Raw genomic sequence first — 18,306 nt, 5'->3', positions numbered from 1 at the left:
TATTATAGAAAACATATGCTTCGACAATTATTGCTAGCGGACGAAAATAATGAAGAAACATTTATAAGTTTCTACAAGAAAATAAATTTAAAATATTGTTGCTATATGGCAGCAGATAGTTGGAATTCTTTAGATTTGTCAACTTTGAAAAAATCATGGAACAAAATTGAAGGGGTTATCGCAAGACAATGATATGCCACATAATTATGAATTTGTTGATTTTGTAAAAAACCAATTCCCAGGACATACATTCATATTTTACTTTAAAACACTTTTTAAAAAAAAAAAATACACAGATGTCTCAATAATTATGATCAATGTGTAGTTCTTACAAATTCAAATTTTGCTATAAAAATGGTTATAACATTAATATGAAATGTCATGCCAGTCAAAATTGATATCGGTCAGTCATCCACGCCTTCTGCACCAAACAGAATAATTAGATGTGAGATATATCGAACATTTTAATGAGGATAGTAATTTTTCCTGTTACAATAGTGAACGAACAAGAACATTAAATTGCTCATATCTCCAAACTATGTTTCTGTGGCATATCATTGTCTTGCAATAACCACTTCAATTTTGAAAAGACCATTAGTAAGTTCCAGTAACGCGGTAGAACCTGCTTTAAGCTTTAAGCACAAATCGATAATTGATTTTATTAATAAAAAATAATTTATTATACATATGTGTATGATACACGGTGGCTGCGCGACTGAAGCGTTGGACTATAACACCGTGGGTCCCAGGTTCGAATCCTGGGTCTGGCAAGTACACATATTGTTTTTCAATTTGTGGGTGTCAGGGTATGGACCTAATAGGTTGAGCAAGTGGCTGACATCCGTTTCTCGTAAAAAATAAAATCTGTCAATACAAACCTCTACTCTGTGGAGGCCCATATGATCCTATTAGGATCGGACATAGTCGGAAGAAGAAAAATGTTTATATATTATGTAAATCTAGACAAATAAAAATTATTCATACTGAATATACTTGTCTTTCCCTGTCAATTATGATTTTTTATCGATTATCCGGATTTTTCCTTATCCGGACTATCTTCATCCCCAATTAGTCCCGATAATTGAGGTTCTACTGTAATTAAGTCTTGTCGTCTGCAAAAATCGCTTCGGCGAATTTGCCTCTCTCTTGTGGCGCCTTGTACCGGATTATTTCCCAACTCACTAATTCAATCTAGTGAATGTTCTTTGTAGTGATTTTTTGACTGCTCAAATTCTCATAGTAATTTCTGATTCACTGACTGCATCTAATTCTATTTTACAGATGCGGTCACTGCGATCTCCGTTTTCACTATCACGAACAGAAAGTAAAACATATGATCGATAAACACGACCGGACAGATTACCTGACGCGTCACAAATGCAAACTGTGCGACAAGGGTTTCGCCTTTGCTAAACGTCTCACGTCACATATCAACAGCCACCATATCCGATTGCGCAGCTTTATTTGCGAAATCTGCAGCAAGGGATTCTTCTCAAACTTATACCTCAAGAAACACATGTTGAAGCATAACGGAGTAAGAAAGTTCCGGTGTACCGTCTGCGAAAAGGGGTTCCTCCGTCAGTATACTCTGAACCAGCACTTGAAGATCCATAGTGGGGAGAAGCAGTTCGTCTGTGACATATGCGGGCAATCGTTTACCTATAAATGTTCACTGAAAGGGCATATGGAGTCTCATTTGAAGAAAAATAACAAAGAAAAACTGTTACTTGTATAATTTCACTTAATAAAAGTCTTTGTAGTAGGGATGGGCAGGTTAAATTGTTCGAATAACAAATCAGCACTTGTAATCCAGTGGTACATTTCTCTTTTTCTTCTCTGATACAAATCAGGGTGGGTTTTCTCCACTTCTCTATTTGTCCACACCTAAGTCTCTCTATAGGCCATCAATCCACCGAAGAAATGGCTTTATCGCAACAGTAGTTATCATATGCGTGTGGTTTAACGGTCACGATTAATAGGATCGTTAGTGTCCATTTGTGTCGTCCGCATTATGTTGTCTTTTAAATATGCCACATTGAAATATTAAAGGAAACATTGGTTGCCTCAGATAGTTGCATCAATTTATGAGTTCCACGTGTCTTCCAGTGGCCACAGACCTTGCGTGTCGTTTAATGCTAAGATTTCGAAAGGCTGTCGACAGCCAAAGAATCCGCGTCACGTTCCTAAGTCATGAGGCCCTGGCGAAGAATAAAAAGTAATACTCCATTCTCCTGTATGATTGTATTTTTTTCATTTTTGGGGGTTTGGACTTGAAAACCCCCCTTGTGTGCGCGCCTGAATGATATAATTATGTATTAATCAATGAGACTTGAATACCGCTTGATAACTCCATATGGTGTGGTTTGGGACTTGCTATTTGGGGCTCGCAGCTAGGAGCTATTCTGGTGCTGCCACTCTGACAGTATTTTTTCGTGTTGCGAACATTGTCTGGTATATCGGCTCTGAGCGCGACAGCTGTCGAGAGCAACTAAAAGCTGATAGACCTTCTTTCAAGGAAACAAGACAGAAAAATCAATTTTATAATGAAACAAAAACAGATGTAATGTTAAATTTTTGATGATAATAGTAAAATATAATCCAAATCAACATTTATTTTGAATCAACCGCAGCACCCCCAGATATAATATCCACGAGCCGCCACTGTATATATATCTCTAAAATTATGCTTTATGATTTTTAATATTATGACTCAAGATTTAAATTTGTTATAAATAGGTACTTTCTCCTAACTAAAAATGTAATATTATATTTCATTAAAATTACATTATATTGTTTTGTTTATTTCTTAATTTAGTTATGTGATTGAAATATTTATATGGGTCTACAAATTGTGTTACACCTAAGAAAATAAAAATTAATATTTTTAACACATCTCTCGTTTAAATACTTACCTTTCCTTTCCAATGTCCTGAATAATTAAGATGAATATGATATTGGAACCTGGATTAAAATAATATATGAGAATTCATATTATCAACTGTAGAAAGGAAAAAGGGCGTAACCCTCAGCTTTTCAAAATAGGATTTTATTGCATCATAACGTTGTACACGACTAAATACACGTTGTGTCGAAAGGATGTAAGCTGCAAATGCCGATTTATTATCTAAATTTAACTATCAATTTAAAAAAAAAACAAGAGAGTGACATGGGAAAAACGACTTAACCATCATTTTTGTTGGTTGTTTTAATTAACTCAATAATTAATATCAGATTAAAGATATAAAAACCAAAATATTAATTATCATATACTTACTTCATTTATTATATCTATTTTGTATTTTAACTTTGACCGAAAACTGTAACAAAAACGTTTTTGTGCCTCCTGTAAAATTTGATTTGTGTGGATTACGCCCTTTTTCCTTTCCACAGTAGTTATGTAAATTGTAAATTTCAATATAGATTACTATCGGTCGCCGCATTTTCGCCGTTTGGCATCTTCAGGCGAATGAACACAATCAACCTGATACTAAGAACCATACATAATTTGAAAACACCTCATACCTATTATATTATATTATTCCTACTAGAGAAAATATTTGAAAAAAAACAATACGCAACTGGACCTTGTTTTAAAACACAAAAGCCGATAGTCAAAAATTAAGCTTTTCAAGACATGAAAACTTCTAGTAATTAGATAGGACACTAGTGGCATGATTGGTAAAGCACATTGGCACGAATCCAGTAGACACAGGTTCATGTTGCGTCGAATCTCATATTTGGTAGTATGTGTGATGTTTTCAAATTATGTATGTTCAATATAAAGAATGTTACATTCTCAAATCTTGCGAACTATTTGTTGAATAAAATACTAGGTTATTGATAATAAGGAATTAAACTTAGGTTAGGTTGGTATTAGGCTATCATAGATCTTTGATAAATATCTTTTATGAAAATTTACAATGTAATAAAATATGCCCTTTCGGAATCGTCAATTGCCTTCAGCTGCCTTGCTCTCAGAGTTCATAACTCGACAACACACAAAAATATGGAGAACACTAATGTAATCCTCAGATCTCAAATCTACCACTATTCAGTGTTGGGCCTATTATGTTAATATAATAGCTACATCTCTGCATTTGGCCGTTATAAATTGGGTAAATTGATTTTCGAGTAAAGGTTTGGGGATACACCAACGTTTTGATTATTTTAATCTATGGTTGATGATAATTCTGTATCTATTGATGATTAGGGATTGCACTGCGAACTTGGACACGCGTAAGAAACAGAAGGTGGGAAAGGATGAGATACCTGAAGATGCGTACAAACACACATGTGACTTTTGCCAAAAGAAATTCATGGAGCTGTCTACATTCCTGATGCATAGAGACGTGCATCTATCGGATGTGTATCTGTGTCCGCACTGCCCCACCTTAAGATTCAAGACGCGATACTCGCGACTCAAACATGTAAGGAACCAGCACACCAACAATCCTGTGACCATGCGGTAAGGTTTTGTCCTTGTTAGTTTCGGCTTATAATGGCGTGGGTCCCAGGTTCGAATCCTGGGTCTGGCAAATACCGTGTCCGGAAACTTGTATGTATGCAGTTCACCGTATCACACTTCACTGTAAAATGTTGTATCAGAAATATATGGCCGTATATTAATGACCGTCCAACCTCTTTGGGACATAAAATTCATGTCTAAATAAAACACGGTTCTTGTCGGTTTACACTTCACAGGAAGACAGCAGCAATTAAATTTTGAAAATTGCCGTTTTACTGGATTATTTGTTAGGTTACGTTAGATTAGGGTTTTATTCTTGAATTCATGAATTTTGCCAAATTCAGCTATCACAATAATTGAGGCATCTAATTCCAAAAAGCGATAAGTCCACATTTGGTCAAAATCGAGTAAAAAATATGCACGCATTCTTTGTATAATTTTACACAATATGTATTGATCTATAAATTCCAAAACGCAACATAATCCTACGAAAAAAAAATATTAAATACGCCAAGTCCGTGTTTCATAATATTTAAAGCTTTGTTGATTTCGCGCGTGTTTAAGTCAACCAATAAGGGAACGTTCAATATTGAAAAGGATGTCTCCCTTGCTGTAGCATCTGGTAAACTCATGACAGTGCCACGGAAATATGTGCCTTATGCGGAATAAATTTAAAAGTGAGGTATAACGCTACGTCCAATTTTATTTTTCCTATATTAATTTAAGAATTTATCGGCTGAAACAAATTGCCATTTGGTTCTAATTTCGACATAGAATACAACGGAAAAAATAATCTCATGTTAATACAAATAATTGAAGCTTGAAATATAAAAACGTTGTTTCCCGAAAATATTGAATTGTGGACTTGTTGCTTTTTGTAATTAGACGCCTCAATTGAATTAATGTTCATATTGAATCTAATAAATAATATAAAGCTAAAATTTCTAAAACCGTAAAGCCATAAGTTCATTAAAATTATGTAAAACTAACTCTAAACTAACTCTACTTTACAGATGCATTTACTGCGAGCTCCGTTTTCCATCATACGAAAAGCAAGTCAAACATCTGATAGAAGTGCACGGCCGGACGGAGTACCTGACACGCCACAAGTGCAAAGAGTGTGACAGGTGTTTCTCCGCGTCGAGTTCCCTCTCCTCACACATCAAGCGATGCCACATCCGTCAGCGTAACGTTATTTGCGACATCTGCAGCAAGGGATTCTTCACAAACTTCTACCTTAAGAAACATATGGTGAAGCACACCGGAGAAAGGAAGTTCCGCTGCACCGTCTGCGAGAAGGCGTTCCTCCGCCAGTACACTCTATCCCAGCACTTGAAGATCCACAGTGGGGAGAAACAGTTTGTCTGCGACATCTGTGGTCAGTCGTTCACTTACAAGTGCTCACTGAAGGGACATATGGAGTCCCATTTGAAGGAAAGCAACAGAGAAATATTACCGCTTATATAATTTTAAGTTCTTTACAATATCACCAGCAACATCAATCTGGATTAATCCTCTGTTAAATGAAGTTTAAAAAGTTTAATGAAATTATTATTTCATTGTGTTACTAATTTTTGTTTGTAATATGTTTCATGTCATGTAGTGAATGTCTTGAACTTAAAATTTGTAATGATGCACTGAAGTATATAAATGAATTTGAATTTAAACTTTAAATATACATTTTAATGTTGGGCATCAAAACATTAATGATGGATAAAGTTGTTAAATTGAGAAAATTTTTGTATAAAAAAAGATTAAATTTGTATAATATAATATATAAAATGTTTATGTATATTTTATAATTAAAGTTGAATATTTATTTATTAACCTGTTTAACACAATCACTGCGTACCTTTCAATTAATTTTTAATTACCACATTTAAATAACATGCTAATTGCATCTAATGGCCGTTTAACAGGGACACGGCAGTCGTGTCGTCCGCGTCCAAACGAGTTAAACAAGACACCACTGATAATCATTAAATTAGGTAAATAATAAAAAAAATATTTTAATGATCCAATTGGAAACTGATTACCAAATATTTTATGACTTTAGATTTAAAATGTTTATTACAAAATAATTTGATCCAACTAAAAATATGAGGTTTAACCGGTTCTGTGCCTTCAGCGAGTATTCTCGCTCGATGAGGCCGTTATCTCGTCTGACTTTAAACTCAAATTACTAGCCACTGTCGATTGATTTGCATAATCTAAAAAATTAAGCACACAGTGACATCTGTTTGAATAATTGTGAAATACTAAACAACAAATTATCGATATTACAGCGATTATTGTAGTAAGAGCTTCACTCTGCATTCAACGTATCGTTAAAAATCTGCAGCCCGCCAGATACTGCCATAGTAATATTGTGAGGCATATGAAAGTTTAATGCACGAAGAACCAAGGCTGACTATATAGACAGGCCAGGGCAATTCTGTGGTCGAAAAGAAGAGGGCGATAAGTCTTAAATATCGAAATATGAGTTAAAGATGGCTAATGAATGAACCATAATATACATATCGTCGTTGAAACTAGAAAATTGTGTAACTCCGTTTTAATCGAAAATTGACTTTGAATGCCATCTAGTGGCCGTTGATAAAATCTATCCATCTTGCAAATTATGTAATTCCAGAAAAATTGTATCATTGTTAAATCATGGATGATTTCACTCCAAAACCATATATTTGTATAGGAAACCATAATGTTTTTTGTCTCTCCTGTAAAGTAGTGTTTTTGGAGTTACACAATTTTCTAGTTTCAACGACGAATGCACAAATGAGAAAAAAGATAAGTCAAATCAACACTTTTGAATTATTAATTCCATTTGAGATCCCAGACAAAATGGTCTAAAAATGAATCTTCTTTTGGCTGTCCTGAAAAGTAGCGATTTAAGACTTAACACCTTTTTCCTTTCGCACACAGACTTTAGTTGAGTTGCAGCGGTAGTGCTAGTTATTAGAGATGGGAAAACTGGTCGATTTTGAAAACTAAGTATACTTACTACCAGTATAAAAAAATACTTAGTATCGAAACTTGTTCCAAAATATTTACCTAGTAATACATACTCAACTGGAACTAAAACTGACTCCATATTATTACAGTATAGTCACCATTTCTGTCTTTCACTATACCAACTTTACAATTGGGGAGAAAGAGAGAGAATGACGATTTGAAATATCGGCTTTAATAGAATCGCTAAAAAATACACTGAGCGCTGAGTCGATCTTAAACACATTTTAAATTTATGAGCTGTTTTTATATTGGGATATAAGTTATAATATTCTTGAATGAATATACTTACAATGATTTTTTTAATTTCAAACGTGTTTGAGCTGTCATAATAAGCCTGTGGGAATGTGGTCCAATAATTACACAAAATTTATCACCTATTGTTTATACATAAGCGAGTCGCGGCGATGATGTCATAGGTAGCAACAGTACCAACTAGTTAGCGAGGACGGCGAGATCTCATACTCGTAGCATGCATTGGAACTTCTAAGTATTCTGTAACAAGTATATGGCCACACGTACCGAGTATGGGTAGTACATGCCAAGACTAGAGTACGCAAACTGGTGACAGTATTTCTAACTCACCTCTACTAGTTATTGGTCATTTATTAAGATATTGCAAATTTGAAAGTTTAACATGCCCTCTACAATCAGGCAATAATGCTTCTTTGTTCTTTATGCATATGTTCTACCGTGTACGTATGCAGTTCGCAGTGAAATGTTGTATCAGAAATATATGGCCATATTAAAGACCATCAAACCTTGTTCGGTTGTATAGTACTGACATAAAATTCATGTCTAAATAAAATACGGTTCATGTCGGTTTACACTTTACAGGAAGCCAGCAGCAAACAAATTTTGAAAATAGCCGATATACTGGATTATTTGTTAGGTTAGATTAGGTTAGGTTTTCATTCTTTAATTTTGCCAAAATCATCTATGAAAATTGAATTGATGTTCATATTGAATCTAATAAAAGTGGAGGCCGTATAGTGGACGGTCATCTATTTCCTATAAGAAAGCTGACGGCAAACTGTGCCATGGTGAAATGTTTTACGTACAATTTACATGTAACCATGTTCTAGAATATATCGGATGCATGCATATCTATAAATATACACATAATCCATTATTAACTCTAAATACCTAAATTATCGACTTACCAACTTTTGGCGACAACCCCAAGAAATGCATTGTGGATAAAATAAAAGACGTGTTTTCATTTTTTTTTACATTCTTATGTTTATTGTAAATGTGAGAAAAATAAATTGGCAACATTGTCATTTGAACAAAAATGAAAATAAACGTGTCGAAAAATCAAAATCCCCTTACACAGAAAACAAAATAACACGTAACTTACATAATAAAAAATTAACCACTAAACAATTAATCATGATAGTAACTCTAATTAAAAACATAATTTCATTCATTTGAAAAAACATACGTAATACTTAACAATCAATTTAGAATATTCTAGACTTATTTTGACAAAGTTCGGCATTTTTTTTTATTATATTATACCATTACAATGTTATGACAATAACTATAATATTAATATTATAAGATATTTAAGCCTATTAAGTATAAAATTACAATAACATCAATTCCTATAAAGTTTTCTTGTGTGTCCATAGATGTCATCGTGTGTTTTAATTTTAGATTCACAGATGTCACTGACACTCTCAAAAAATGCACCGATGGATAATAACGAAAGCATTGAAATCTAGTTCGGATCACAGATTAGCCGAGTTTCAATCCGCATGCTCAACTAAATTATAAAAATTCGATGCCAAAAATATTTTAAAAAATAAGCTTATTCTAACGATTTAACATCTTTGAAAAACATACATATTTTACAGCGTGTAGTCGAAAACAAACACAATATAAAAAATACAGAGTTAAGTAACAGAGCTAAAAAGATCTAAGTCCACAATTGCCTCTCACTTATTCTGAATTAATAGGTGTGATTACAGAAAACTATTTGACCAGTATATAAATTGGAAAACTTTTTAAATATTTCTAGTAAGTATTGAATCTTCAAAAGCAGTGATACACAACTCTTTTGTCAGTAGGGCCGATTTCTCCGTTTCCTAATAATTGTTCACGGCTGCAAGTGTCTCCGGAATATGATATATTCTCCCAAGTGTCTAGACATATTATTAACGAAAATATTGTTTACAACTTTAATTACGTATTTATAATCAACGGATTAAAGAATTTTATTTATATTATTTCACTGAAATCCTAGTTTAACTAATTATAAGGGATTTTTTTATTTAAATATATTTCATTTAGTCTGTGGGCCGCGGGTAATGTACCACTGTTTAAAGGCACAGTTTGTAATAGATCCACCAGTATAAATTGACCGCTAAGTGAGGGTGCCACATGCTAGCATTTGACATATCATTCAATACTTTTTATACTGTAATGAGCTTAGTTCTATATTCGAACACTTGACGATTTATAATGGTATGTATAATCTATATAATGAATTACTTTACATTACAAAATATACTGACAATTTATTTCAATTTCGTAGTACCAACTCAACTTTTAAATGAATTGATAATTGGAATGCAATATATTTTTAAATCAAGCAACTACAAAAAGAAAGTTATGAATGACAACTCGTCACGCCGTTTCTAACTTGTTGTAAGGGAAAAAATATACCATTTCCAGTAGTTATCAGAAATGTGTCGGAAGGCGCAGCCGTGTTTCAGCTACTTTCCACACACATCATCATTACATATATTTGGATTCAATCTTCAAATTAGACTAATAAAAAAATTACACTACTTATAACAAGTTAGAACTGGATGGACAAAGCGGCGGTAAAACCAATAAATAAAATAATAAAAATTCCGACAGTCAAAAATATATATGAATGTTTCTTTGATATAATATGAAATACAATGCGGTTAATTTATTCACATAAAATTTTTACTTTATCTGTAACAATTACATGGATCTTCCCCTTTTTGGAGACATTCATATATTCTGATAAGACCACGGGTCAAAAGTGCAATAATTGACCAAAAAATTGTAATCAGGGCTGTATTATTATAATATTGCATTATAAAAAGAACCCTTCTACGCTTAGAACTACACGGAAGACCTTCAACCAGTATTGGATTCGACAACAGTTAAAATATGTGAATTAAACAAAGAAGTTAACTCCACAATGAAAATAATCAATCAAAACACATAACATCATGCAATCAATATAGGCTATTTTATATCATTAAGTATCAATTGTATAACTATCTCATATAATAAATGTAATACTACATGTGACAGTTCCACATTTGATACCGTACGATTCTTATTCGAAACATAATTAAAGTAAAGAATTATAGCTATAATACTTTGACAAAACAGGTATCTGAAAGTATATTACGGTAAAACCCCGTTAAGCTACGGGCATCTTACTTAATTACGATGAATTTAACTAGTAATTCTTACATGAAATGCTTATCAAATTGTGTTAATAATGTTGGCTGTCAGTTTTTGTGTATTAAATCAAGGTAGGTATCAAATAAATGCCTTAACTATTAAGCGACGTCCGTCCTTCAAATTGTTAGTCATAACACATATACATATATATTCACTAATTTGATGAATGAACCATAATATTCATCACTGATATTATTAATCTGAAAGAAATTGTATTGGAAACGGAAATAATGTTAAAAGGTTTTAGTGTTTTTTTGCTGTGTTCTTCGGTACTTCAAAATTAGATTTTTGGTCGTGTCGATTTCGAATTAACAGGGTTTTACTGTAGTAGAATACAATTAATATTATCAATTAATTTATTAGAATGATGTCGGGCAAAAGCAACTAATTTTTTTTTAATTTGACTTAGATGTTATCAAAATAAATGCAAACTTAGGTTAATCGAGTAATATGATGTAAGTAGATATTTTTTTGAATATCTAAGAGACTTGATAAAATAAAAATATTCAATAAAGCAGTCATTCAATATCAGATTCCTATAGATTTTCTATTGGAAAGATCGTTTTGTTTGAACATATCAATTTTTTTTGGAGGTCGCAAAGAATTTGTATGGTTCATGCAATAAAAAGTAATTAATTATTGAAATTAAGCAATTAATTTTATTATTCAAAATATTTTGGTAAAAGCAATATGATATGCATATTTCTGAGAAAAAAATCTAAATAGGTATATAGATACGTATTATAAAGAAGGATTATAACAATATTTTGATAAGAACAAAAATATGGAAAAACACTTCTTCTATAGAGACGGGAGCGTAAATATATGAAATTTGAGCAAGAAAACGGACCTCTACTTTATCGACCACTGATTAAGTTAGCAACAATTGACTTCACATTGCAGGTTAATTCGCAGAGAATTTCACACTACTGCTATGACATTTATTCGGCATTATTATTTAGTTGTAAAATTTGTGTAAAACTGTCAACTGCATTCGGGTAATAAAAATATCGCAACCATTACCTGAACGATGTTAATATTAGTAGAGTTTACCAACATAACCATAAATGATTCATGCGTTTGCAAAATAGTTTCAAATGTCATACATAACAATAACATATACAGCTCTCCCTCTATAGTCCAAAATCATTGGATTCAACTTAATTTGATCAGATTGAGTGGATATAAGAGTTTTTGAAAAGTAGAAAAAAATATATTTGTATTAAATTCACTTTTGATGTTAGATTTTCACGTCTTGTTGACTATCTAAAGACACTATGCGAGCCCAATACCACAAGGTTCTAAGTGTTTATTTTTGACAAAACAAATACTTGGAACCTTGTAGTTCTGCACTAGCGACTAGTGTTAGTAAGCAACAGTATAAAATATATTGACCTTACCGTCATACGATAGTATTAAATTTAAGTTTTTTTTTGTATATTAAAATTAAAATAATATTAAACAGGGAAAAAAAACAAATATTGTAACAGATGTGTAATGTTAAAAAAAGATTAGTGATTTTTTGTAGACTAGCAAATCTAAAATGTAAATGGTTTTTTTTTTTAAATACTGACATTAAAAAAAAATACAAATTACTACACCCAATCGAAGAATACACCTTGGTCCAGTGGCAAGTTAATAAAATCTTTGTATTACATACTCACTCGAAGAAAAAAAGCATACAGGCTGAGAATGATAATATTTAATTACCAATGAATGCATTGATAAATTGCGTAGAGCAGTACCAGCCAAACGTTAATAAAATTAAGGCACCCCGGTATATTCTTTCACTTTTTTACAGATAATATTGTAACAAGGTTTGCTGTTAACCGTATATGACGGCAAGACGTTAGAATATACCAGTGTCTTACTTATTGATAGTTGTGTCGGTGCACCAATAAATCTCACGCACACATACAACGCAAGGGGCTTGCGCGCTACCTACACAAGACATGACTGATTGTAATAATAATTGTTTCACATCAACCGAAGAGCTCTTGCAAATCGTGCTCGTAGAGCGCTATTAGGAACATTATACCGATTCCCGTGGCCAGCCCCGACAGCTGAATTAGGCACTGGCAGAAGGAGCCCTCGTTCGAGTGCGAGGACGACAGCTCGGGAATCTGAAAGAGGAAAGACAGACATTATTGAGTGATCTAATTATCAGTTTTCCACACCCCAAAGAACTTTAAGAAAACCTTCTTCTATTATGAAGTGAAAATGAAACAGATGTTACTAAGCCTAATGATTAAATTAGCTGCAAGTAAACATTACGTTGCACCATTTTTATTCTTAAACAGAGAATATTATGGGGCTCCATAGTTTCAATTTTAAATCATTAAAAGTAATAATTACAACTGAGTCAGATGACGAAATTCTATATTATATTATAACTATATTATTTGCATTACTTACAATATGTGGTTAATAAATCCATGTAATTAAATGAGTAATTATATGTTAAAATATGAATAATTGCTATTGAGTCTTTGCCACTGATTTATAATATAAAATATAATTTACCATATCCACGAGGGCGATATACATGAACATGCCAGCAGCAGCAGCAAATATCCATTGCGTGGCCTCGGGAGCGTGACCTGCCAGGACACCGACGACCATGCCGAAGAGACACAAGATGGAGGACAGCAGGTTGTAGTAGATGGCTCGCTTTATAGACATACCGGCCTTCAAGAGGACAGCAAAATCACCTGGAGAAATAAAAGTACATTAAGCATCAATCCATCTATAATTCGAGTGCTTAAAGTCAGACAACATTATCTACAAAAAATGTTTGTTTTTTTTTTTGAGATAACGTTATTTTACATTTACGGCTACATGATAGTCAAACAACATTATGTAAATTTTTTCTAATTTTTTATTAAATCGTCAGTAAAGTTTAACGCTAACTACATAAGTAACCCTTGTTTTGATATTTTTTAAAAACTATCCCTATAAATTTTAACATCATCATAAGCAAGATAAATGTACAATACACAATAAATTATAAAATATTAACATTAGGTTTTAAATAAACATTTCCCTTGTTGAGTAACAAGAATCTAAAATAACGATTTTTGGCTCTCCTGTAAAGTTGCACTTTTGTAGATAGTGTTGTTTGACACTAAGCCCTCGAATTATATCCATACGTAGTAGTCGATATACCAAATAATCATCATGAAATAATTTCCACAACGTAAACATTAAATATTTTACAGTACAGTCCGGTTTATTTAATCAAACTCATCAAAGATGTATTTAGGTTATCTATTTATAAAATCTGTCCACATATGGTCAAAATTTAACAAAATATATATTCGACGCCTCATATTATGTTTGTACGGGTCAAATTGAATACATACAATACCAGCTGTTGACACACAAGATATTAACAACATGTTAATAAGAAAATACAAATATTAAATAGTATTCTGAAAATATGCCACTATTCACTCCATCTTCCAGTTCATTTCAATGTTTTAATACTGGTTTTTGTGCATGTCTTACAGTGAATGTGTTTAACGCACTACATCAACTGTCTAAAGCCGGGTACTCATTAGCAAGCCGTAACTGTGACAGTTGCAGATACTGTAAACAATTCTAGATGTGGACGCGACATCAATGATTTCCATGTAACCGATGGCGAGCCGCCCTATCCGCAGTGTTCGGTCTGAGCTGAATCATGTCAGTTGTCTTTTGGGTCCCATAGCACTCCATTATTTTTGTAAACATCAATTAAAAGTAGACATTTCTCTTCATCCCAGTTAGCAGCCATGTTCAAGTAAAAAGATGTACAACAACACTATCAAAGTATTTTCACTATTCGCGGCGAGCAACCTCATCGGGTATCACATTCCACGAGTGACCGCGAGCCTCCCTTTGATTAGCGGCAAAAACCGACAAACGACCGATCGCTGCGCGAACACGCCTCGAGTTGCTTGCGGAAAGCTCGCGGACTAATTATTTGGCGTCCACACTGGTTACTGTATCTGCAACGGTCACAGTTACGGCTCGCTAATGAGTATCCCGCTTAACACGTGTACGTGAAATAGTTTTAGTAATCATTTTTTTATAGGAAGCAGTGTTGCCATCTTGAAACTGGTTTGAGGCTGGCCAATGCGCACGCGACGCATGCCCTATAAAAAAAATCACATATTTAAATCGAATAGATTTACCGATTTCATGAGGCAGCTCGTGACACAAGACGGCAATGGCCGTTGAGAATCCACCAGCTATACTGCTTGAGAATGCAGCACCTGTGACAGAAAAATAAAACATAACTTTTAGATTCACATACGAGTATTTAAATAATTATGAAAGAGGGTAATTTGTTATTGTAAAATTATTTGTAGTTAAATTATTTAGTGTAGTCATTCGAACTTTCATTGAGTCTAATTTTTAACATCGTTTCTAGAAATGTACATACCAATTGCCATTCCATCAGTAAAGTTATGAAGGCCGTCTCCCATGATGACCATCCATACGACCGAGCTAAAGCTCGATGGCGGTGAGTGCACGTGGCCATGAGAATGAGAGTGACCGTGGTGATTCTGAGAATGCTCCCTAAAAACAATATTTTTTCACTTTTATATGAGCATAATTGATAATTTGTTTTGTGATGTTGTGACCCGTGTCATCATTCACGGATACTACCATATTTTAGAACACTCGCGGTAGGCTTGTATAAAAAGCTGCAGGACTTTGACAAGCTATAACTCAGGGTTGGCGAACCTATTTACATACGCGTGCCAAAATTTCCCAAAATATATTTTTTGACTGTCTGATGTGTCGCCGCGGGCCACAGGTTACACAATTTTTCTCAGTCGGCTCGTTTTTTTGCCTACTGTTTTTTGTACAATGCGATCTGCGTGTCGATTGGTAAAAAATAATATGAAAAAACAAAGGAAAAGCGCATGGCTATGTCGTCAATATTTTTTTTATATGTAAGTAGTATTATATTTATTTGTAAAATTTTGAAAATTTTGATTGGTTTTCATTTGCGTGCCACTAGTGGCACGCGTGCTGTAGGTTCGCCACTCCTGCTATAACTGAATGTTGGGAAAATTACAAGATTGGTTTGGTAGACCAGAGCATCTATTCTATACACAAGACTGCTATCGGTCACTTTCGCTGGCTATGGAGGGTAGTTTATCATATTTATGTATTGAAGTTTAAAATAATAACAGTAAGTGCTATGTTTTAACAGCACCTCTCTTGGCTGTGTTAACTTTTAGAGAGAGACAGTTTTGACAGTTTAGGTTTAGACAGTTTTAACATTTTAACAATTATAATACCTCAATACATAAATATGATAAACTACCCTCGATAACCGCCAATAGCAGTCTTGTGTATACAATAGATGTGCAGAGGTTCCTTTTTTCTTTCATTTTCATACATTTAAGCTCCATCTATCATCATCTTTAGTAAATCGAAATTTAGCTTTCACATCCATTGCAAATAAATACAAAGCGTAAATAAACTGACCTTAAAATAACAGTATAATTATCTTGATTTTCATCTTTTTCATCGACGTCCTTATGGTCATCATGCGCATGATTATGAACAACCTTCCTCCCGTCGTTGGCGGCACCTTCGTTGAGCAGCAAGTCAGCCGCGCCCGGCTCCTTCACCGGCTCCAGTCTCATACCGTCCAACAGCACAACACTCAAACTGCCATCATCTCCATTGGTCCTGACACCGCAGACGCAGTCGTTACTGTTACCCGACGAATTCGCCACAACCTTTTTGGGTTCACCCGATTTACCGTCTTTCGCTGATAGATCGTTATTGACAATCTTCAGCGCTGATCCGTCTCTGACGTGGTGATCATCTTTTGTATCGGTCGCAATCTCATCGTAACAATAAGGATATTCGGAATATTTATTCTTACAAATTTTAGCGGGGTCAGAATTCATATTATTACCATCTTGCTTTTTTTTAAGTAGCGTAAGACCACTTGGCAATTTCAAGAAGCCCCCTTTAGAATGTGAACTACTACTTCCGGAGCCCTTCGGGCCGGCTCCGCCGTTTTCGTGCATGACTAGCACGCGCGACGGTAGCTTATTCTCTTTATTCAGTCTCATTTTTCTTTTGCGCCATTCTGCGATCAACGTGAGCGCTCTTTCAGTGAAGTAAAAGAACACCACGCCCATCATTGCAGCGAGGCCTTTCCACACGGCGTTATCGTGCGACCCCGACGAGTGTTCGCCGCCGTGGTCGCCGCCGTGGTGATCGTCACCCGACGACATCGCGTGAGGTAGCAGATGCAACAACGCGTCTCCGCTTAATGTGCCTACAGCCAACGCGACCAAGTATTGTAATATCTGATGATAATACGCGTGGTGCATTATTGGTATCACGGCGACACCGAATAAACCACACAAACTAATCGCAAAGATACTCAAAGATGAGTAAATCCAAACGGCTGCGCTATTATCCAGCATTTCATCTTCGCTTCCGTCGTTGATGTCTCTGCTATTGTGGTGATGGACGTGTTGATGATATTGGTTGTCTAATTGATTGTTTCTATTATTATCATCGTTGTGCAAAGATTGTTCTTTGGGGAATTCTCTTTCCACGATGCAGCCCTGCCGTTCATACGACGTTTGTGCAACTTTCTGATACAGCAATATCGGACAAACTTTAATGAGCAAATGAGAGTTTACTCTACCAAATTGTCGGTGATTTGCGGATGTATTTGATGTGTGACTACGGTCGGGGTGCAGCTGATTATCGAGACTCGTGATTAAGTCAACGCTGTTTATGCACTGAAAATAAAAGGAATAAAAAAATCAGGACATAACCGTACGGTTTACACTACACTAGACGAGTATTACTAAATTTTATGATTTCTTTGTACATTTGGACATCCAAATCTTTAGAATAAGTATAAAAAAAAATTATAGTCAAGATTGGGCTGAAAAAAAAACATTTGAAGGGTAAGCAGTAAGAAAGGTCCACAAAAATCGCAAATTGAGTTATTGATGCCATCTTGTGGAGAATTTTGTAAGTTATTATATGGCACACATAGAACAAAATAATAAAAATCATTGTTCAAACACTGACCTCAGTAAGAAAACATTGAAATACAAAAGAGAAACCGTCATCACAAACAATTGAATGAAACAAGGAATGTTTATATTTATATAATTGCATGTAAGAACTTTTAATTTTGAGTTAAGTAAAGGAAGTAATTAAGTTTATTCAGTTTATCTCAAAACTGAATTAATGTGACATCGATCCTTCTTTCCGCCTACCCTTCATTTATAATTAGAATATTTTGACTTGACATGTACTTCAAACAATGAAAACATTAATAAACATATAGAAATTTCAATAATTTTTGTGGAATAGTCATACATAAAGGATCAGTTGAGAAC

At 34.1% G+C, this 18,306-nt stretch overlaps 2 protein-coding genes across 3 annotated transcripts in view; one reads left to right on the top strand and one right to left on the bottom strand.

Moving 5' to 3' along the window:
• The window catches only part of LOC147074813 (uncharacterized), a 35,117-nt gene extending 32,231 nt beyond the window's left edge, over positions 1-2,886 (top strand). Inside the window, exon 13 of the mRNA XM_085943251.1 lies at positions 1,282-2,886. Within this exon, the coding sequence (XP_085799377.1) occupies positions 1,282-1,735 (454 nt within the window). The 3' untranslated portion in view covers positions 1,736-2,886. The remainder of the gene's footprint in view (positions 1-1,281) is intronic.
• An 8,438-nt stretch (positions 2,887-11,324) lies between these two features.
• foi (solute carrier family 39 fear-of-intimacy) overlaps positions 11,325-18,306 on the bottom strand; it is a 58,236-nt gene continuing 51,254 nt past the window's right edge. For both annotated transcript variants that reach the window (XM_085942877.1, XM_085942878.1), the window contains exons 3-7: positions 16,412-17,694; positions 15,354-15,490; positions 15,103-15,183; positions 13,451-13,638; positions 11,325-13,050 (exon numbers count right to left, since the gene is read on the bottom strand). In XM_085942877.1, the coding sequence (XP_085799003.1) occupies positions 12,910-13,050; positions 13,451-13,638; positions 15,103-15,183; positions 15,354-15,490; positions 16,412-17,694 (1,830 nt within the window). In that variant the 3' untranslated portion in view covers positions 11,325-12,909. The remainder of the gene's footprint in view (positions 13,051-13,450; positions 13,639-15,102; positions 15,184-15,353; positions 15,491-16,411; positions 17,695-18,306) is intronic.

The sequence above is a fragment of the Rhyacophila brunnea genome, unplaced genomic scaffold, assembly GCF_057557595.1.
Source record: "Rhyacophila brunnea isolate RB1 unplaced genomic scaffold, BYU_Rbru_1.0 scaffold_15, whole genome shotgun sequence".
NCBI lineage: Eukaryota > Metazoa > Arthropoda > Insecta > Trichoptera > Rhyacophilidae > Rhyacophila > Rhyacophila brunnea.
The sequence above is the reverse complement of the archived record's forward strand: the minus strand, read 5'-3'. Positions and strand labels throughout refer to the sequence as shown.